This window comes from Lipophrys pholis (genome assembly GCF_963383615.2).
Source record: "Lipophrys pholis genome assembly, chromosome: 19".
NCBI classification, from domain to species: domain Eukaryota; kingdom Metazoa; phylum Chordata; class Actinopteri; order Blenniiformes; family Blenniidae; genus Lipophrys; species Lipophrys pholis.
In genome coordinates, this window is record NC_137647.1 from 55820 (window position 1) to 73518 (window position 17699).

Sequence of the window (17699 nt, forward strand, 5' to 3'; positions counted from 1 at the left end):
GGCTCAGGGAGCGGGACCGTCCTGGGTGTAATCTGGCTCTCGGCGCATCGTCCTCTTCCTCCTCCTCCTCCTCCTCCTCACGGAGCCTGCGGAGGAGCAGCGGCGACTCCCCGTGCTCTCGCTGCCGGCTCCATGTCGCCTGATGCCCGGCGCGCCACGCTCCGCGCGCGCCCATCGCTCCGGATCTCCTCCGACCGCAAGGCAACATTTTCTGTGCAAAGCTTCCCAGAGTTATAGGGCTACATATGGAAACTGGGGATCAGAATTTTAGGAAAAAAGAAAAAATCGAAGCGGTTTGATTGATTGATTGATTGATTGATACATTGATTTTAAAGCCTGCTGATTAATTGATTTTAAGATTTTTCTTTAAATTCTCACAACAGGCTGTTATAAAACACCCTGCAGATTTTCTTCACTTCCTCAATTTGTTTACTCTTTTCTTTAATATGACAGATCAGCCTGCTGCTTCCCTCCTCAGTTTATTACTCCTGCTTCTTTTCCATTTTGACCCTCCAGTCTGTAGGAGAAGTAATAGTAACGTTATAGCCTCAGACTAACTCATTGTATTGAACTGTTGTACTGTAATCCTGCAATCACTCTCTTCATGTAGATCAGGCTCTGTAACCTTTACAAGTCAACAAACAGGTTGTTGGTAGAGAAGAAACAACCCGTCCAGCTCCAGGACGGATTTAAAGCAGTTTTTAGTCACATTTCTCAGCTGTTTCTGGCTGTAGCTGCAGGCCTGCCGAGGTCCTCTCACCCTCCATGTTTAATCCCTTTTTTCTTCCTGCCGGGTGTAAAAAGTACCAGAACAAACCGAGAGGAGGGACGTCACCCTCTCTTCGCCTCTCGCCTCCAAACACAAACCTCGTCCTCCAGTTTTTCTGGTTCTGGTCCTCACCCAAACGCAACCATAAGGTTCCTACTGCGTCCGCCACCTCCTTCCTCCCTCTCCTTCAACGCCAGTATATCCCGCTTTTTCAACCTGACTTGGTCCCGCAAATTTTCAAATATTTACTTCCTATACATCAAAAGGAAAGGGGGTCCCCCTTTCATGGAATGCGGAAACATGGGTCTGTTCGACCGCGGAGTCCAGATGCTGCTGACCACGGTGGGAGCCTTCGCGGCCTTCAGCCTCATGACCATCGCGGTCGGCACGGACTATTGGCTGTACTCCCGCGGCGTCTGCAGGACCAAGTCCATGAGCGAGAACGAGACCAGCAAGAAGAACGAGGAGGTGATGACCCACTCGGGCCTGTGGAGGACGTGCTGCTTGGAAGGTAAGAGGAGCAACGCTGCACCGTTCGGACGGTCGACACATTGAAAATGGTGGTTTTCTCTCGGTCTTTGGCATCAGATAGTTATCTCTTCTGCCCACCTCTTGTTGGACTCTGATTCTTTCAGTCTTCAAGACGTCTTTAGTATCTTTTTACTTCTAAAAGACCAACAGCTGGAAATGTCCTGAGCTCTGACTCACGAAAGCAGAGGTCAGCAACCTGTGGCTCTACAGCCCTGTGGCTCTTTATTGGCTCTCTGAAAATTCTAGGTAGAACCATTTTTAATCAATTAGGGACCCAGCCCGAAAGGCGGGACACACAAGTCTGGAGGTGAGCGGGTGAATCCGACAGAGTTAGAAAGTCGTGTTTTGCCCGTTTTGTGGACAACAGATTAACGTGGTTTTGTTGTTCGTGTGGTCGGTCTCTACAATGTTTGCGGGGCATCGTGGCGCCACCAATCTTGGTCCGGTTGCCGCTCCGCTCAGTCTGATCTTTTTGGCAGGAGCAATGACGGGTCATCACTCAACAGATTTTTACCTGGTTTTCTTTCCTGCAAACGTCATACATGTAGGTCTGATACTGGTTTGGTGTATTTTAATGTTCATTGAGGGCTAAACATTAATAGAATTTCTGTTCTGTTTTGGGATCTATGATAGGTAAAACACAATACACACACACACACACACAAATATATGGTGGAGAAGCACATGGTGCACTGCAGATATTTTAATTAATTGAAAAATAATATGAATACATTATAAACCCATATGTAAAATACAAGACAATAGGCAAGTTATCAATCAGAACAAACTTTAGATTCAAATTTTTTATTACCTTCATGCATATGGCGCTTCACTTATATACAGTCACGTACGTCAACAAATATCCATATAGTCCGTATATATATATATATATATACACACCTTTTGATGATATAGATATATAAATAAATCATATCTTATTAAAAAATATTCGGAGAAAATAGATAATCTATATTTAAGTATACTCACACACTAACATAGAAACACATGCACATACCTCATATACTTTTTTAACATGCCTGAAAAAAGATAGGAAGAAGTAAAACTTATCAAATTCTACCCCTTATCCAATATTATATTCGATAGTTCCACCTATGAATATCTTTGTGTATTAAAAATAGTATTATATATGCAGAAAGAACGCTATGTAATATCTCTCTCACACACACACACACACACACACACACACACACACACACACACACACACACACACACACACACACACACACTCTTATGTCATTAAAAGTTTCTCCATCTTGACATCCTAACAATTAGACAGCTGTCATAGACTTTGGAAGCCTTTTCTACTTATTGTCAGGTTATTTGGTTTGGTTGTTGATTTGGACACTTGGTGGCAGCTGTTGGGCACAGGGTGCATATGTTAGAGGGCAAAGGTCACATTAAGAAGAAGGCACAGGTAGGAGGAGGGCAGGCAATTCTCACCAAGCCAGACGATTAGGACAAAGATTTACATCTTTCTGTAAGAAAACACGGTATATCCACTGTTAGTTTAAACAAACAAACTGAACTGAGAGGGAAGTCTGTTGTTTGGTGCTGTGTTGGTTCACTGCTTCTCCACCTGTGTCGTAATAACAGTAATGACAGCAGTGGTATTTCTAGATGTAAATACTTGGTGGGTAAGATTTTATTTCAGGTCTGTTGACGCCACTGAATTCACAGTAAAGTGGGTGCACAACCTTTTAGCCACAACATTATAACAACCATATATGCGCTGATCCAGTAAAAATGCTGAGCCTTGGAGATAGCAGATCAAAAAAAAAATATTTCAATTAAAGAAAAAATGTCATCATAGGAATCGAACCAGGTCATGCAGTTTCAAAGAGGAAACTTCTACCGGTCGACCACTGATAAAGCTACAGAGTAATGATTTTTAGAAAGTTTCAATCACCACGTAACTCCATTTACCACTAGTTATCTTCAGTTTCTCAGCGAAAGTAACAGTTTCAAACCCGTAGTCGCATTTAGCTTCTGAACTGTTTGTTAGCTTTAGCTGCTAACAAGCTGGTATTTGTGACGACTCGCACCGGTTCTGTGAAGCTCCGCCTCAATCAGCACCAGCCAATCAGCTCTGAGCATCTAAATGACTGGAGTCATTTTCAGAAGCAACTTTTGGTTTTGTGAAAATATCGACATCTTCATCACGTATACTCTGCATTACAACAAAGACAAACTTTAAAGTTTAAATATAAATGTTATGGCAGTATTTTACCAGTGCGGCCCACTCAAGATTAAGCTGGGCTGAATGTGGCTCCTGAACTAAAATGTGTTTGACACCTCTGGTTTAATGTGGTGGAGAGTATTGAATATCTATAGAAACAATCAATATAAATCATTCATTTCTTTATTGTAAACTTAAGAAAAGTTCGATCCTAAAGCTTAAACTGTACAAACTCAAATTAGTCTGGAGAGTTTGATCAAAACTCAACAAGCCAGGTGAGAGAGTAATTCATAAGCACAGTTCCAAGGCGCTCCTGGCCTGGTCTTCTTTTATAGGAAGAAAGAAACATCAGTTTAAACATTTCAGGACATTTCTTTATTCTATAAAGATAATGACCTTAAACCTGAAGCTTTTCACATAAACTTAACACTTTGCCCAAATGAAATCCTCTTAAACTGCTGATTTAGTAGATCTTTGACTTTAAAACATAAACAGTTGTGGAGTTGTTGTAATCATATGCAAACCAGTGGCTCTGTACCCGTAAAGAGGATCTGAAAGGGTTGTGACCTTTGACCCTTGTCAGCGAGTGCAACCTGTCTGACAGCCCTGATGATGTCGGACCTGCACGTCCTTTGACCTTTGACCTCTGGCTCAGGTTGTCAGGCTTCCTGTCAGACGAAGGCTACTGTGCTTCACGCTGCCGTGACCTCGAAGACGCCACTGAGCTTCTCATTGGCCACAAGGTCCCGAACGGTCGACACGTCCGAGAACCAGCTGGTCAAAGAATAATATCTGGCTCCAGGGGGAAGAGTTCAAGTTCACTGCTGGTTTAGTGACGACGTCTTCACAGGCGATGGGACGCGAACGAGCAGAAACATTTTTATTACATCTTATTTAACCGGTTTGAATTCTAACCTGATAAAATTGTTCAGTTTTATTTATTTAAATTTTTTTCACAAAATAAGTTGAGCAGAGCTTCGAGTGTGAGAATGAGCTTGAGCACATTAAGACAAGAGAAAATGCATATTTTTTCTTTTTTCATGTTGTGCCACTAGTTGGTGCTGGACTGGGTGTCATGACACTCTGGAGGAAACGTTTTTACTGTCCGTCGACTGAGCATGTGCAGAACAAATAGTTACTACGGCCATGGTGAGCAGGAGCAGCGTTTTCGAAAAGGTGTGTTTTTCCCCGTTTCCATGGAGACTGAATCGGAACATTGTCAAAAATTTCCACCTTTGGAGCCATTTTCAGAAAGTTGCATTTTCACTGGCTCCGAGCGTTGCCGTGTAAATAGACATCCAAAACACGAGGGAAGTTTTCCGTTTTCACTTCAAAACATTGTCAAAGTATTTGCTGTGGGATTGAGATTAGGATTTGGGACATTCAGTGTGGTTGAAGCCTTTGAGCCTAAAAAGAATCTGTAAGTGAGGAGAAGAAACTCCCGCAGCCAACCTGTTGTGGACGGGTGAAGGACGTGTGAGTGAATGCTAATGCAGAGCTACAGTGATCACATTAGAGCACATGGAATTACTCACGGCTGGAGTGTAATTGCGATGGTGGCTGACCTGTAATCCCTGCCAGGCCTTCGTTAAAAAGGCAAACAAAACTGAACAGAGTCGAGATGAGATGAAAACTCTGAGCTCCCCGTGTGCTGCTTTCACACCAACTCATCCTCTCTTCGGATTCCAGGATTAAAACGAGAGGAAATACACTCAGATTTGTCATTTGTGATTCATAAACGCTCCTGAGCCCAGAGGAGGGGGAGAAACAGAGGGAAGGACAGAAAAAAAGGGCCACTGCCGTGTCACGCTCATTTCATTCCTTCTTGAAATGACTTCCTGCTCAGGAAATCGGGTCTTAAAAAAACGAGCATATTTAATTATAGGTAGTTGGAACATTTCAAACTGAATAAAACATTTTTTTTTTTTTTTAATTTAAATCGAGGAGGGGGAATTGAAAAAAAAAAGAAGAAGAAAGGAATGGGAGCGGATGCAGCTGCAGAGAGGCGGCGATGAGCCGGCTGCTTGTTCCAGCTCAGAGACGAGTGATATGAAGTTTAACATTTCAGATGTTAATGAGGCTTCAATCTGCAGCTCGGCTCCATTTATTCAAAGGACCCGTCCTCTTCAGGCCCGGACAGCAGTGGCGGTGGCGGACGCAGACTGCGTGTTTGGCAGCTCGGGCCCACACATGGCAGAGTGGACAGTGGTGGACGGTGGTGGACGGTGGTGGACAGCGGTGGACTGTGTCTGAGTAACGATGAAGTGGAAGGAGGAGTGAAGGAGAACCTGCAAACAGGCAGGATGGGAATACCCACACAATGGCACGACCTCTGCTCCACTCACCGCCGTCAGAGGAACCATAATCTCAGAGGAGCCATAATCTAAAAGAAGACATAATCTCAGAGGAGCCATAATCTAAAAGAAACTTTAATATCAGAGGAGCCATAATCTCAGAGGAGCCATAATGTAAAAGAAACTATAATCTCAGAGGAGCCATAATCTAAAAGAAACTTTAATATCAGAGGAGCCATAATCTAAAAGAAACTATAATATCAGAGGAGCCATAATCTAAAAGAAACTTTAATATCAGAGGAGCCATAATCTAAAAGAAGACATAATCTCAGAGGAGCCATAATCTAAAAGAAACTATAATATCAGAGGAGCCATAATCTCAGAGGAGCCATAATCTAAAAGAAACTATAATCTCAGAGGAGCCATAATCTAAAAGAAACTTTAATATCAGAGGAGCCATAATCTCAGAGGAGCCATAATCTAAAAGAAACTATAATCTCAGAGGAGCCATAATCTAAAAGAAGACATAATCTCAGAGGAGCCATAATCTAAAAGAAACTATAATCTCAGAGGAGCCATAATCTAAAAGAAACTATAATCTCAGAGGAGCCATAATCTAAAAGAAACTATAATATCAGAGGAGCCATAATCTAAAAGAAACTATAATCTCAGAGGAGCCAAAATCTCAAGGAAGCCATAATCTCAGAGGAGCCATAATCTCAAAGATTATTATTATGCACTTTAGGGCTATGTGCAATGCACTGCGGCACTTTAAATAAGTTATTTCCCTTTTAAAAGATCATGAAACTCAACAAAACTGAACTTTATAAGAATTTAAACTCATATTTAGATAAAGTGAATTCCATTAATGTAACAAGGACTGATCTCAAACTGTAGGTTTCTATGATCTGTACGCACTCCTTTAACTGACTGAGTATGTGGAAGTGAACTGCTTTTCTTTCCCCTGTCCCCTGTCCTCAGTCCTCCCCTGCCCTCAGTCCACCCCTGTCCTCAGTCCACCCCTGTCCTCCCCTGTCCTCTGTCCTCCCCTGCCCTCCCCTGTCCTCTGTCCTCCCCTGTCCTCAGTCCTCCCCTGTCCTCAGTCCTCTGTCCTCCCCTGTCCTCAGTCCTCCCCTGCCCTCAGTCCACCCCTGTCCTCAGTCCACCCCTGTCCTCCCCTGTCCTCTGTCCTCCCCTGTCCTCCCCTGTCCTCTGTCCTCCCCTGTCCTCAGTCCTCAGTCCTCCCCTGTCCTCAGTCCTCCCCTGTCCTCAGTCCTTTCCCTTCCTCTGCCATCTATTCTATCTATTTCCTTGATAGAGGAGTTGTTATTATCCCAGTGTTCCATTTAAATGTGAAGTTACTGTCTTTTTTTCATGATCCTCTATTCCTTGTCTTGTACGTCATCATGTTGTGTATTGTTCTGTGACTTGCCTTGTCTTATTGTTACGTGTGACATTTTTTACATCAGCCTGTCGAGGGACAACAGATGGAAATTAGCCTATGGCGATAATCTGACATATTTACACATGTTATATGTTCATTAATATGTACTGTCCCTATTTAAATAAATAAATGAAAATATTAGTTTTCACTCCTTGGTGTGAACGAGGCCTCAGTTCGCACTCCAACAAGTGTGTGTGGATACTCCTGCCTTGCCGGTGTAATCTGGGTGTAAACTGGGTGTACAATGGATCGGTGTCATATTACAGTGTAATGCCACTTTAGGGCCTGGGTTGGCGCGCTCCAGCTGGCTAATCCTTATCTGATTGGACTATGAGACTAATCCTGCTCTTCTTTGCCACTGCGCTCCGCTCTCTGCTTTTATCTCATCCTGCCTCGCCGCTGTATACACAGCACAAACCCCGCCATTCAAACATGTACGAGCGCACGGCCGACACACTCCCACACGTGTTTTCAGAGGCATGAATGTACGCCACATCGATCCTCCCACACGCTTCTGCAGGAGAAACCATCGGCAGGCAGCAAAGCGTGAACTGTGATCTGCCGTGATTGGTGGGAGCCGTGGGAGGCCGTAATGAAGCCGTGGTTAAAACGGGAAATAACATTTTACTAAACAGTCTCAGCTGTGTGAAGCAGAAGGAAGAGCTTGCCTCAGACCGAGGTTCAAACCTACAATTTGAATGAGAACCGACCCAGAAACCGCAACAACAACAACAACAACAACCAGGAGCTCTGCTCCATTGGCCTGATCCATCGAGATCAGACACTGGATGAAAGTCAGGGGACTAAAGATGCTCTATAATCTGGATGTTAGAGGAAGATACTCTATAATCTGATGTTAGAGGAAGATACTCTGTAATTGATGTTAGAGGAGCAAGATGCTCTATCATATGGATGTTAGAGGAGGAAGATGCTCTATAATCTGTTGTTAGGGTAGGAAGATGCTCTATAACCTGATGGTACAGTAGGAATATGCTCTGTAATCTGATGTTAGAGGGGAGGCTGCTCTATGATCTGTTGTTAGAGGATGGGTGCTCTATAATCTGATGTTAGAGGAGGAAGGTGCTCTATAATCTGATGTTACAGTAGGAATATGCTCTATCATCCTGATGTTAGAGGGGGAAGATGCTCTATAATCTGGTGTTAGAGTAGGGAGATGCCCTATGATCTGATGATAGAGGAGGAAGATGCCCTATCATCCAGATGTTAGTGGAGGCAGATGCTCTATCATCCAGATGTTAGTGGAGGAAGATGCTCTGTAGCTATCTGCAAATTTGCCATTCAACAAATAATGTCGTAATTGATGTTGGCGGAAATTTCTGGATTTCAAACATAGCATTTTACTTAAAAACACAGTTTTCTTGAATACAAGCGGTGATATAACGTTGTGAGTCAATCACTGGCTGAATGAAAAACACCCACGAGCATCCATCACCTGTTTCGGTGCGAGACGTGCCCGTCATCTCCTCCCGCTCAGACGCTCGTCGTCAGAGTCGCAGTCCTACATGCCTCTCTGAGTTTCCCTCTGGGCAGTCACCAACCATAGCTAACTTAGTTAAACATCCCATAGAGACTGTGTCTATCCCTCGGACCACCACAAGTATAAAACTATCTAAACCTAGGAAAACTACTTCTAATGACTACAAAAACTTCCTCCGTATCAAGTGTGAAACTAGACAAAATCAAGACAAACAAATGAGATGTGGTTTCCTAAACATGAGATCTTTATCATCCAAAGCTCTTCTAGTCAATGATCTGATAAGTGAACACAACATTGATCTCTTTGGATGAACAGAAACCTGCTACGTAAAGATGAGTATGTTAGTCTAAATGAAGCCTCCCCTCCAAGTCATACTAACACTCAAATAGCTGGTGAAAGTGGTGGAGGAGGGTGGAGGCAGCCATCTAGAACTCTCACTTACTAATTAATATTAACCCAAAACCCAACTTTAGTTCTTTTGAGAGTCTGAGCATGACCATGCGACACCCCTCAAATAAAATAGTAAATTCTGTAGAATCTGTAATCATTTATCGTCCTCCTGGACCTTCTTCAACTTTTCTAACTGAATTCTCTGAATTGTTGTCAGATGTAGCCCTGACTAAAGATAAGGTTATCATGGTAGGAGACTTCAATGTTCATGTTGACCTAGAAAATGATAGTTTCAGTGCAGCTTTAGATCTACACTTGACTCTCTAGGTTTCTCTCAGGTAGTAGACGGGCCTACCCAGAAACATCTCCACACCCTAGACCTTATTCTAACTTATGGTTTGAATATAGAGCATCTGACCATCTCTCCTCACTATGATTTCCTGTCAGATCACTTCTTAATAACCTTTGACTTTGTTCTAAATAGTTCTAACCCTCCGGTTAAAGCCGTGTTAACCAGGTCTCTCTCTGATAACATAGTAACTAAATTCAAGGAAAGAATTCCCTCTGCTATAGAATCAGTAGTGGATCTTCCTGACCCGTATACTGTTGCTAGCTCAGACATTGAATACCTAACAAACAGTCTGACAGATATGCTAAAAACAACGCTAGACGACATAGCTCCTCAAAAAATGAAACTGAAAAAACAGGAAAAGTCATCCCCATGGTTTAACTCATCAACCCGCGAGCTTAAACAACGCTCCCGTAGATTAGAAAGAACTTGGCGTTCAACAAAAACAGAGCTAGATTATATAGCCTGGAAGGATAGCTTCAAAACTTATAAGAAAGCTCTGAGTAGAAGTAGAACTAATTACTACTCATCCTTAATAACTCAATTCAATTCAATTTTATTTGTAAAGCGCTAAATCACATCAACAAACATCTCAAAGCGCTCTTACAATGATAGAGTACAACAGGACCCAACTAAATATAGAGGATATAGATGAAAACAAAAACAAGCCTCGCTTTCTTTTCAGTACTGTAGCCAAACTGACCAAGAACCAAAATAGTGTTGAGCCCACCATTCCTATCAATATATGTAGTGAGGACTTCATGAAGTTCTTTCAAAATAAAATGACAAGGCTTAGGGATAACATCCATCAAACCCTACCGTCCGTTAGCCCCATAACAGAGGAACTGGTTAAACCTAACAGTCATCTGGAATGCTTTCAGCAAATACAACTAGTCCAACTAAACTCCCTTATTTCTTCTGCTAAACCAACTACTAGCCTGTTGGACCCAATTCCTACTAGAATTCTGAAAGAGGCACTGCCACTAATCAATAATTCTACACTGGCAATTATTAACCAGTCTCTATCAATAGGCTATGTGCCCCAATCCTTTAAACTAGCAGTTTTTAAACCTCTCATTAAGAAGCCAAACTTAGACACAAGCCTTCTCTCAAACTACAGGCCCATCTCCAACCTTCCTTTCCTGTCAAAGGTTCTGGAGCAAGTAGTGGCTAAACAACTCCAGGATTATCTGCAGGAGAATAATCTGTTAGAGGACCTTCAGTCCAGCTTCAGAATGAACCACAGTACAGAGACTGCTCTGCTAAAAGTTACTAATGACCTTCTAATGGCCTCAGATAGAGCTCTTCTATCTGCTTTACTTCTTCTGGACCTTAGTACTGCATTTGATACTGTCCATCATAATATACTCTTAAGGAGATTAGAAGATGCCGTCGGCATTAAAAACTTAGCCTTAAACTGGTTTAAATCATATTTATCTGACCGGTTTCAATTTGTTCATGTAAATAACAAATCTTCAATACATGAACGGGTCCTGTGTGGAGTACCACAAGGCTCCGTCCTCGGACCCATATTGTTTAATCTCTAGATGTTACCACTCGGAAATATTATTAGGAAACACAACATTAACTTTCATTGTTATGCAGATGATACTCAGCTCTATTTATCAGTTAAAGCCAATCAGGCCGACCAACTTGTTAAACTAGAGTCCTGCCTCAGGGACGTTAAGTCCTGGATGTCTATCAACTTCTTAATGAGCAGGATCCAGGGGATCAGACCCAAGACTCCCAGAGTGGAGTTACCACGGTCCTACTACCCGACCCCACCACAGCACCGGGACCCCCCCACAGCACCGGGACCCCCCCACAGCACCGGGACCCCACCACAACGGCACGGCCCTTAAACTCCAGACTGAGATTGGTTCATCATCAGACCAACGCTCATCATAGACTTTTCTTAGTATTTGTACTTATCTGGCCTGTCTGCTACTCTCTCTCTCTCTCTCTCTCTTCTATTCCTCTCTCTCTCCCTCTTCTATTCCTCTCTCTCCCTCTTCTATTCCTCTCTCTCTCCCTCTTCTATTCCTCTCTCTCTCTCTCTCTTCTATTCCTCTCTCTCTCTCTCTCTTCTATTCCTCTCTCTCTCCCTCTTCTATTCCTCTCTCTCTTCTATTCCTCTCTCTCTCTCCCTCTTCTATTCCTCTCTCTCTCCCTCTTCTATTCCTCTCTCTCTCTCTTCTATTCCTCTCTCTCTCCCTCTTCTATTCCTCTCTCTCCCTGTCCTATCCCATGTACTTCTCCCCCCAACCGGTCAAGGTGGATGCCCCCCCCCCCCCTTCCAGAGTCTAGGCTCCGCCCTTCCAGAGTCTAGGCTCCGCCCTTCCAGAGTCTAGGCTCCGCCCCCTTTCTTCCTGAAGAGGGACTTCTTATGAACTGTTCTTCCTGAGAGGGAGTTCTTCCTGGTTTCCACTGTTGCTTGTTCCATCTGCTGCTCTGGAAGGTTTAGTTGGGTTCTGTTGTTCTCTATCATTGTAAGAGGTTCTGGAAGGTTTCTGGGTTCTGTTGTTCTCTATCATTGTAAGAGGTTCTGGAAGGTTTAGTTGGGTTCTGTTGTTCTCTATCATTGTAAGAGGTTCTGGAAGGTTTAGTTGGGTTCTGTTGTTCTCTATCATTGTAAGAGGTTCTGGAAGGTTTAGTTGGGTTCTGTTGTTCTCTATCATTGTAAGAGGCTCTGAGATGTTTGTTGATGTGATTTAGCGCTTTACAAATAAAACTGAATTGAACTGAATTGAATCCCTAGAATCCAGAAAGATGAAATTGGATGGAGATTTACCCAAGAGAGGAATTAAGGTTGAAAGAGCACAGGAGAGCTGGTCGTGACCCCTCCTTTGAATGTGGCATTCCGACAGCTCACCGCCGCCGCCGTTGTGTCGGCGTGGCTGCGACGACACAGACAGCAGAGGCCTGCAATGGCAGGTAATTGGTTTAGTGTATGATTAATGCCTCTGATGGGTTTGATCGATGGGATAGGGGCTGTAAACTTTGGTCCCCCCCAGCTCGGCCTGTAAATCAGAAAGCATGAAAATGAAGCACAAAGCGCTAACGAGTGGACATGCGTCAATGCTAAGGAGCACCACAGTCACTACATCATCGTTATCCACTCTGACCCCTCACACCTCGTCATCCTGGCAGCCAGCAGAGTGTGTGTGCGTGCGTGTGTGTGTGCACCAGCCTTGATTTACTCGTGTTATTTTTAGAGGCAGCCAGTTCTATTGGGGGGGGTCTATCTTTATCCGACATGACCAGAGAACAAATCAATACGAAACATACCCAGGGCCAAGCTTTGTGTAAGTAAGCACACACACAGTGTGTGTGTGTGTGTATGTGTGGCGGCAACTCAGCTCAACAGAGCGCCGACTGCTCACTGCCTGCTCCCAACTCAAACTATTTCCATTTCAAAGAGGACAAACCGCAGCTCAGAGGACGGATATTAAACCCGACGCATCGCCGCTTGTAACGCGCCTCCTTCCACATGCTGCAGAGGATAGAGCGACCCCATACGTCATCTCGGCCCACAAACTAGAGTTATTAGCAGGACGAGCAATTTGTCACTGCCAGAGGAGTCATCTCAACTCCTGTGCTCATCCCACAAATGCAAGACCATTTTAAGGAGAATAAGCAGGTTTTTCAACTGTTTAAAATGTACTTATATAAAGCCTTTTAATACCTTTTGGGTTTAGTTTTCCTTTTTCTTTTTAATGAATATGTTAACAAATCATCTTAAAGAGAAATGAGTGATGGTAAAATGTAAAGTACGTGCATTTGCCCTCTGTCCTCACCTGTCTGAAGAATATTGAAAAGTCTACTCTCTGGTTCAATTCAATTCAATTCAATTTTATTTGTAAAGCTCTAAATCACATCAACAAACATCTCAGAGCCTCTTACAATGATAGAGAACAACAGAACCCAACTAAACCTTCCAGAACCTCTTACAATGATAGAGAACAACAGAACCCAACTAAACCTTCCAGAGCCTCTTACAATGATAGAGAACAACAGAACCCAACTAAACCTTCCAGAACCTCTTACAATGATAGAGAACAACAGAACCCAACTAAACCTTCCAGAACCTCTTACAATGATAGAGAACAACAGAACCCAACTAAACCTTCCAGAGCAGCAGATGGAACAAGCAACAGTGGAAACCAGGAAGAACTCCCTCTCAGGAAGAACAGTTCATAAGAAGTCCCTCTTCAGGAAGAAAGGGGGCGGAGCCTAGACTCTGGAAGGGGGGGGGGCATCCGCCTTGACTGGTTGGGGGGAGAAGCACATGGGATAGGACAGGGAGAGAGAGGAATAGAAGAGGGAGAGAGAGAGAGAGGCAGACAGACCAGAGAAGTACAAATACTAAGAAAAGTCTATGATGAGCGTTGGTCTGATGATGAACCAATCTCAGTCTGGAGTTTAAGGGCCGTGCCGTTGCGGTGGGGTCCCGGTGCTGTGGGGGGGTCCCGGTGCTGTGGTGGGGTCGGGTAGTAGGACCGTGGTAACTCCACTCTGGGAGTCTTGGGTCTGATCCCCTGGATCCTGCTCATTAAGAAGTTGATAGACATCCAGGACTTAACGTCCCTGAGGCAGGACTCTAGTTTAACAAGTTGGTCGGCCTGATTGGCTTTAACTGATAAATAGAGCTGAGTATCATCTGCATAACAATGAAAGTTAATGGTGTGTTTCCTAATAATATTTCCGAGTGGTAACATATAGAGATTAAACAATATGGGTCCGAGGACGGAGCCTTGTGGTACTCCACACAGGACCCGTTCATGTATTGAAGATTTGTTATTTACATGAACAAATTGAAACCGGTCAGATAAATATGATTTAAACCAGTTTAAGGCTAAGTTTTTAATGCCGACGGCATCTTCTAATCTCCTTAAGAGTATATTATGATGGACAGTATCAAATGCAGTACTAAGGTCCAGAAGAAGTAAAGCAGATAGAAGAGCTCTATCTGAGGCCATTAGAAGGTCATTAGTAACTTTTAGCAGAGCAGTCTCTGTACTGTGGTTCATTCTGAAGCTGGACTGAAGATTATTCTCCTGCAGATAATCCTGGAGTTGTTTAGCCACTACTTGCTCCAGAACCTTTGACAGGAAAGGAAGGTTGGAGATGGGCCTGTAGTTTGAGAGAAGGCTTGTGTCTAAGTTTGGCTTCTTAATGAGAGGTTTAATAACTGCTAGTTTAAAGGATTGGGGCACATAGCCTATTGATAGAGACTGCTTAATAATTGCCAGTATAGAATTATTAATTAGTGGCAGTGCCTCTTTCAGAATTCTAGTAGGAATTGGGTCCAACAGGCTAGTAGTTGGTTTAGCAGAAGAAATAAGGGAGTTTAGTTGGACTAGTTGTATTTGCTGAAAGCATTCCAGATGACTGTTAGGTTTAACCAGTTCCTCTGTTATGGGGCTAACGGACGGTAAGGTTTGATGGATGTTATCCCTAAGCCTTGTCATTTTATTTTGAAAGAACTTCATGAAGTCCTCACTACATATATTGATAGGAATGGTGGGCTCAACGCTATTTTGGTTCTTGGTCAGTTTGGCTACAGTACTATTTTGGGTTAATATTAATTAGTAAGTGAGAGTTCTAGATGGCTGCCTCCACCCTCCTCCACCACCTCCACCAGCTATTTGAGTGTTAGTATGACTTGGAGGGGAGGCTTCATTTAGACTAACATACTCATCTTTACGTAGCAGGTTTCTGTTCATCCAAAGAGATCAATGTTGTGTTCACTTATCAGATCATTGACTAGAAGAGCTTTGGATGATAAAGATCTCATGTTTAGGAAACCACTTTTCATTTGTTTGTCTTGATTTTGTCTAGTTTCACACTTGATACGGATGAAGTTTTTGTAGTCATTAGAAGTAGTTTTCCTAGGTTTAGATAGTTTTATACTTGTGGTGGTCCGAGGGATAGACACAGTCTCTATGGGATGTTTAACTAAGTTAGCTATGGTTGGTGACTGCCCAGAGGGAAACTCAGAGAGGCATGTAGGACTGCCACTCTGTTGCCTGGTCCCCACTCTGCTACGTCAGGATGGAGGAGCTAAGCTTTTAACTCTGTTTCTAGATAAGAGGTACGCTCCATCCAACGTGGGATGGATGCCGTCCCTCCTGATGAGACCAGGCTTGTCCCAGAAGGACTTCCAGTTATTAATGAAGCCTACCGAGTTACTGGGACACCACCCTGACAGCCAGCGGTTAAAAGATGAGGCTAAACATCTCGTCACTGATGAGGTTTGGGAGGGGGGGGGGGGGCAGAGAAAACTACTTGGTCTGAAATGGTCGGCGGTATGTGCACACTGACTCTACGTTAGCTTTGAGGACCTCAGACTTCTTCAGGCGAACGTCGTTTCCACCGCAGTGGATTACAATCCCTTTAAATCTCCGTTTACTCTTGGTCATTAGCTTTAGCTGGGACTCTATGTCGCCTGCTCTGGCCCCAGGCAGGCAGCTAACTGTGGCCGCTGGTTGTCCTAGGTTAACGTGTCTCACTATAGAGGAGCCAATAACCAGCGTGTCCTTCTCAGCCAGCGTGCTGCTGAGTGGGGCAAACATATTGGAGACACTGACGGAGGCCTGCGGGGTGTAGCGGGGGGGTCCGGTAGACTTCTTGCTGCTACGTTTACCCCTGGCAGTCACCCAACCGCCCTGTTCCCCCGGCTGCTCGGGGGCCACTGAGGGGGGGCCACTGAGGGGGGGCCACTGAAGGGGGGCTAGAGTTAGCAGCTACCTGCGCTGCTAAGCTAGAACGCTCCACTCCAGCTAAACCTGGCGGGGGGCTACTAGCTACAGGGCTAGCCCTAAGCTGGACAGAGAGGACACGTTCCTCAAGCTGACTCAGCCTCGCCTCAAGTGCTACAATAAAGCTCCAGGTCACAGGTCCCCAAGTCAGTAACTGAGGTGGAGGTGGAGCTAAACATCTGACAGTTGGGGCAGGAAAAGATAGGAGGAGAGGAGGGGGAAGCCATGACGAGACAGGAGCTAATAGGAGCTAAAACAGAGAGAAACTGGAAGGCAGTCACCTTTTGGGTTTAGGGATCCGGTTCTTTCCGTCCAGTAGTTGGTTTTAGCCGCTCACCTGCTCTGAGCACCGCTCACCTGCTCTGAGCACCGCTCACCTGCTCTGAGCACCGCTCACCTGCTCTGAGCACCGCTCACCTGCTCTCTGGTTACACACCTTGATATTTTTCTCTGAGTTCCACTGATCCACAGGAAGAGAATTAGACCAAACCATTTTGAGGCAGTGAAGGGGGGGATGAGCTAGCACATAAAGACAATCTTCACTCTGACACACTTCCACTGATCCAAAAGAAGGAGAGTGGACCCAATCATTGCTCAGCCTGATAAGGAGGGTGAAATCTTATGAAAGGACATTGTTTCATGAGCCTATATAATTAGTACTGCTGAATTCGTTTGTTTTTTTAATTTTAAACAGTTTGATAAAAATACTTTCTTGTAAATATATTTTTACAGTTTAAGTTTTCTCTGTTTTTATTGTCACATGAACTTCACCTATTGGCTTGAATAGCTGATATTTTATGAACAATGTCACACGAGTGAAAGAAAAGACAGTTTGAGACGTTCAGTCGGTTGGAGTTGGATCTTAGAGTGGATTCGCTGCGTCAAGTTGTGTCAGTGTGGAGATGGTCTGTGTGTGGTGAAGCAGCGAGCCTCACAGCCAGACCATCGTCAGTCTTTCAATTAGTTTTTTCACGATCCGAAAAACTCCATTTGAGCAGATTAATGACTCCAGTGAAAACAGAAAACTTTTGTGCCGGTTTACATGACAACGGTGCTCAGAGATGCTGAAAGCACAACTTTTTGAAAACGGCTCCAAAGGTAGAACTTTTCGAAAACACTCAACTCCATTTCCATGTAAACGGGGAAAACAACTTTTCTGAATCACTTCTACTGCGCTTGTGCAGCACGTAGTAACTAGTTCTTCTGCACATGCTCAGTAGAGCCAATCAGAACAAAGTTTCCTCCGTGGTGTCATGACTCCCAGTCCATATGGTCCTGGGTCTTGGTACTTTTATTTTGACAGTCACTGTAAATACAATCCAACTTGGTACTCTTATTTTGACAGTCACCCTAATAACAATCCAACTTGGTGGTTTTATTTTGACAGTCACCATAATAACAATCCAACTTGGTACTTTTATCTTGACAGTCACCGTAATAACAATCTGTCCACTAGAATGTCCA

The 17699-nt window shown here is 43.9% G+C and overlaps 1 protein-coding gene across 1 annotated transcript in view; it reads left to right on the plus strand.

Annotated features, from left to right (window-relative positions):
* Nucleotides 1-1054: 1054 nt before the first annotated feature.
* Nucleotides 1055-17699, plus strand: part of cacng2a (calcium channel, voltage-dependent, gamma subunit 2a) — a gene marked incomplete at both ends in the record, with an annotated part of 100155 nt that continues 83510 nt past the window's right edge. The window contains one exon of the mRNA XM_080488596.1: nt 1055-1280. Coding sequence (XP_080344722.1) covers nt 1055-1280 — 226 coding nt within the window. The remainder of the gene's footprint in view (nt 1281-17699) is intronic.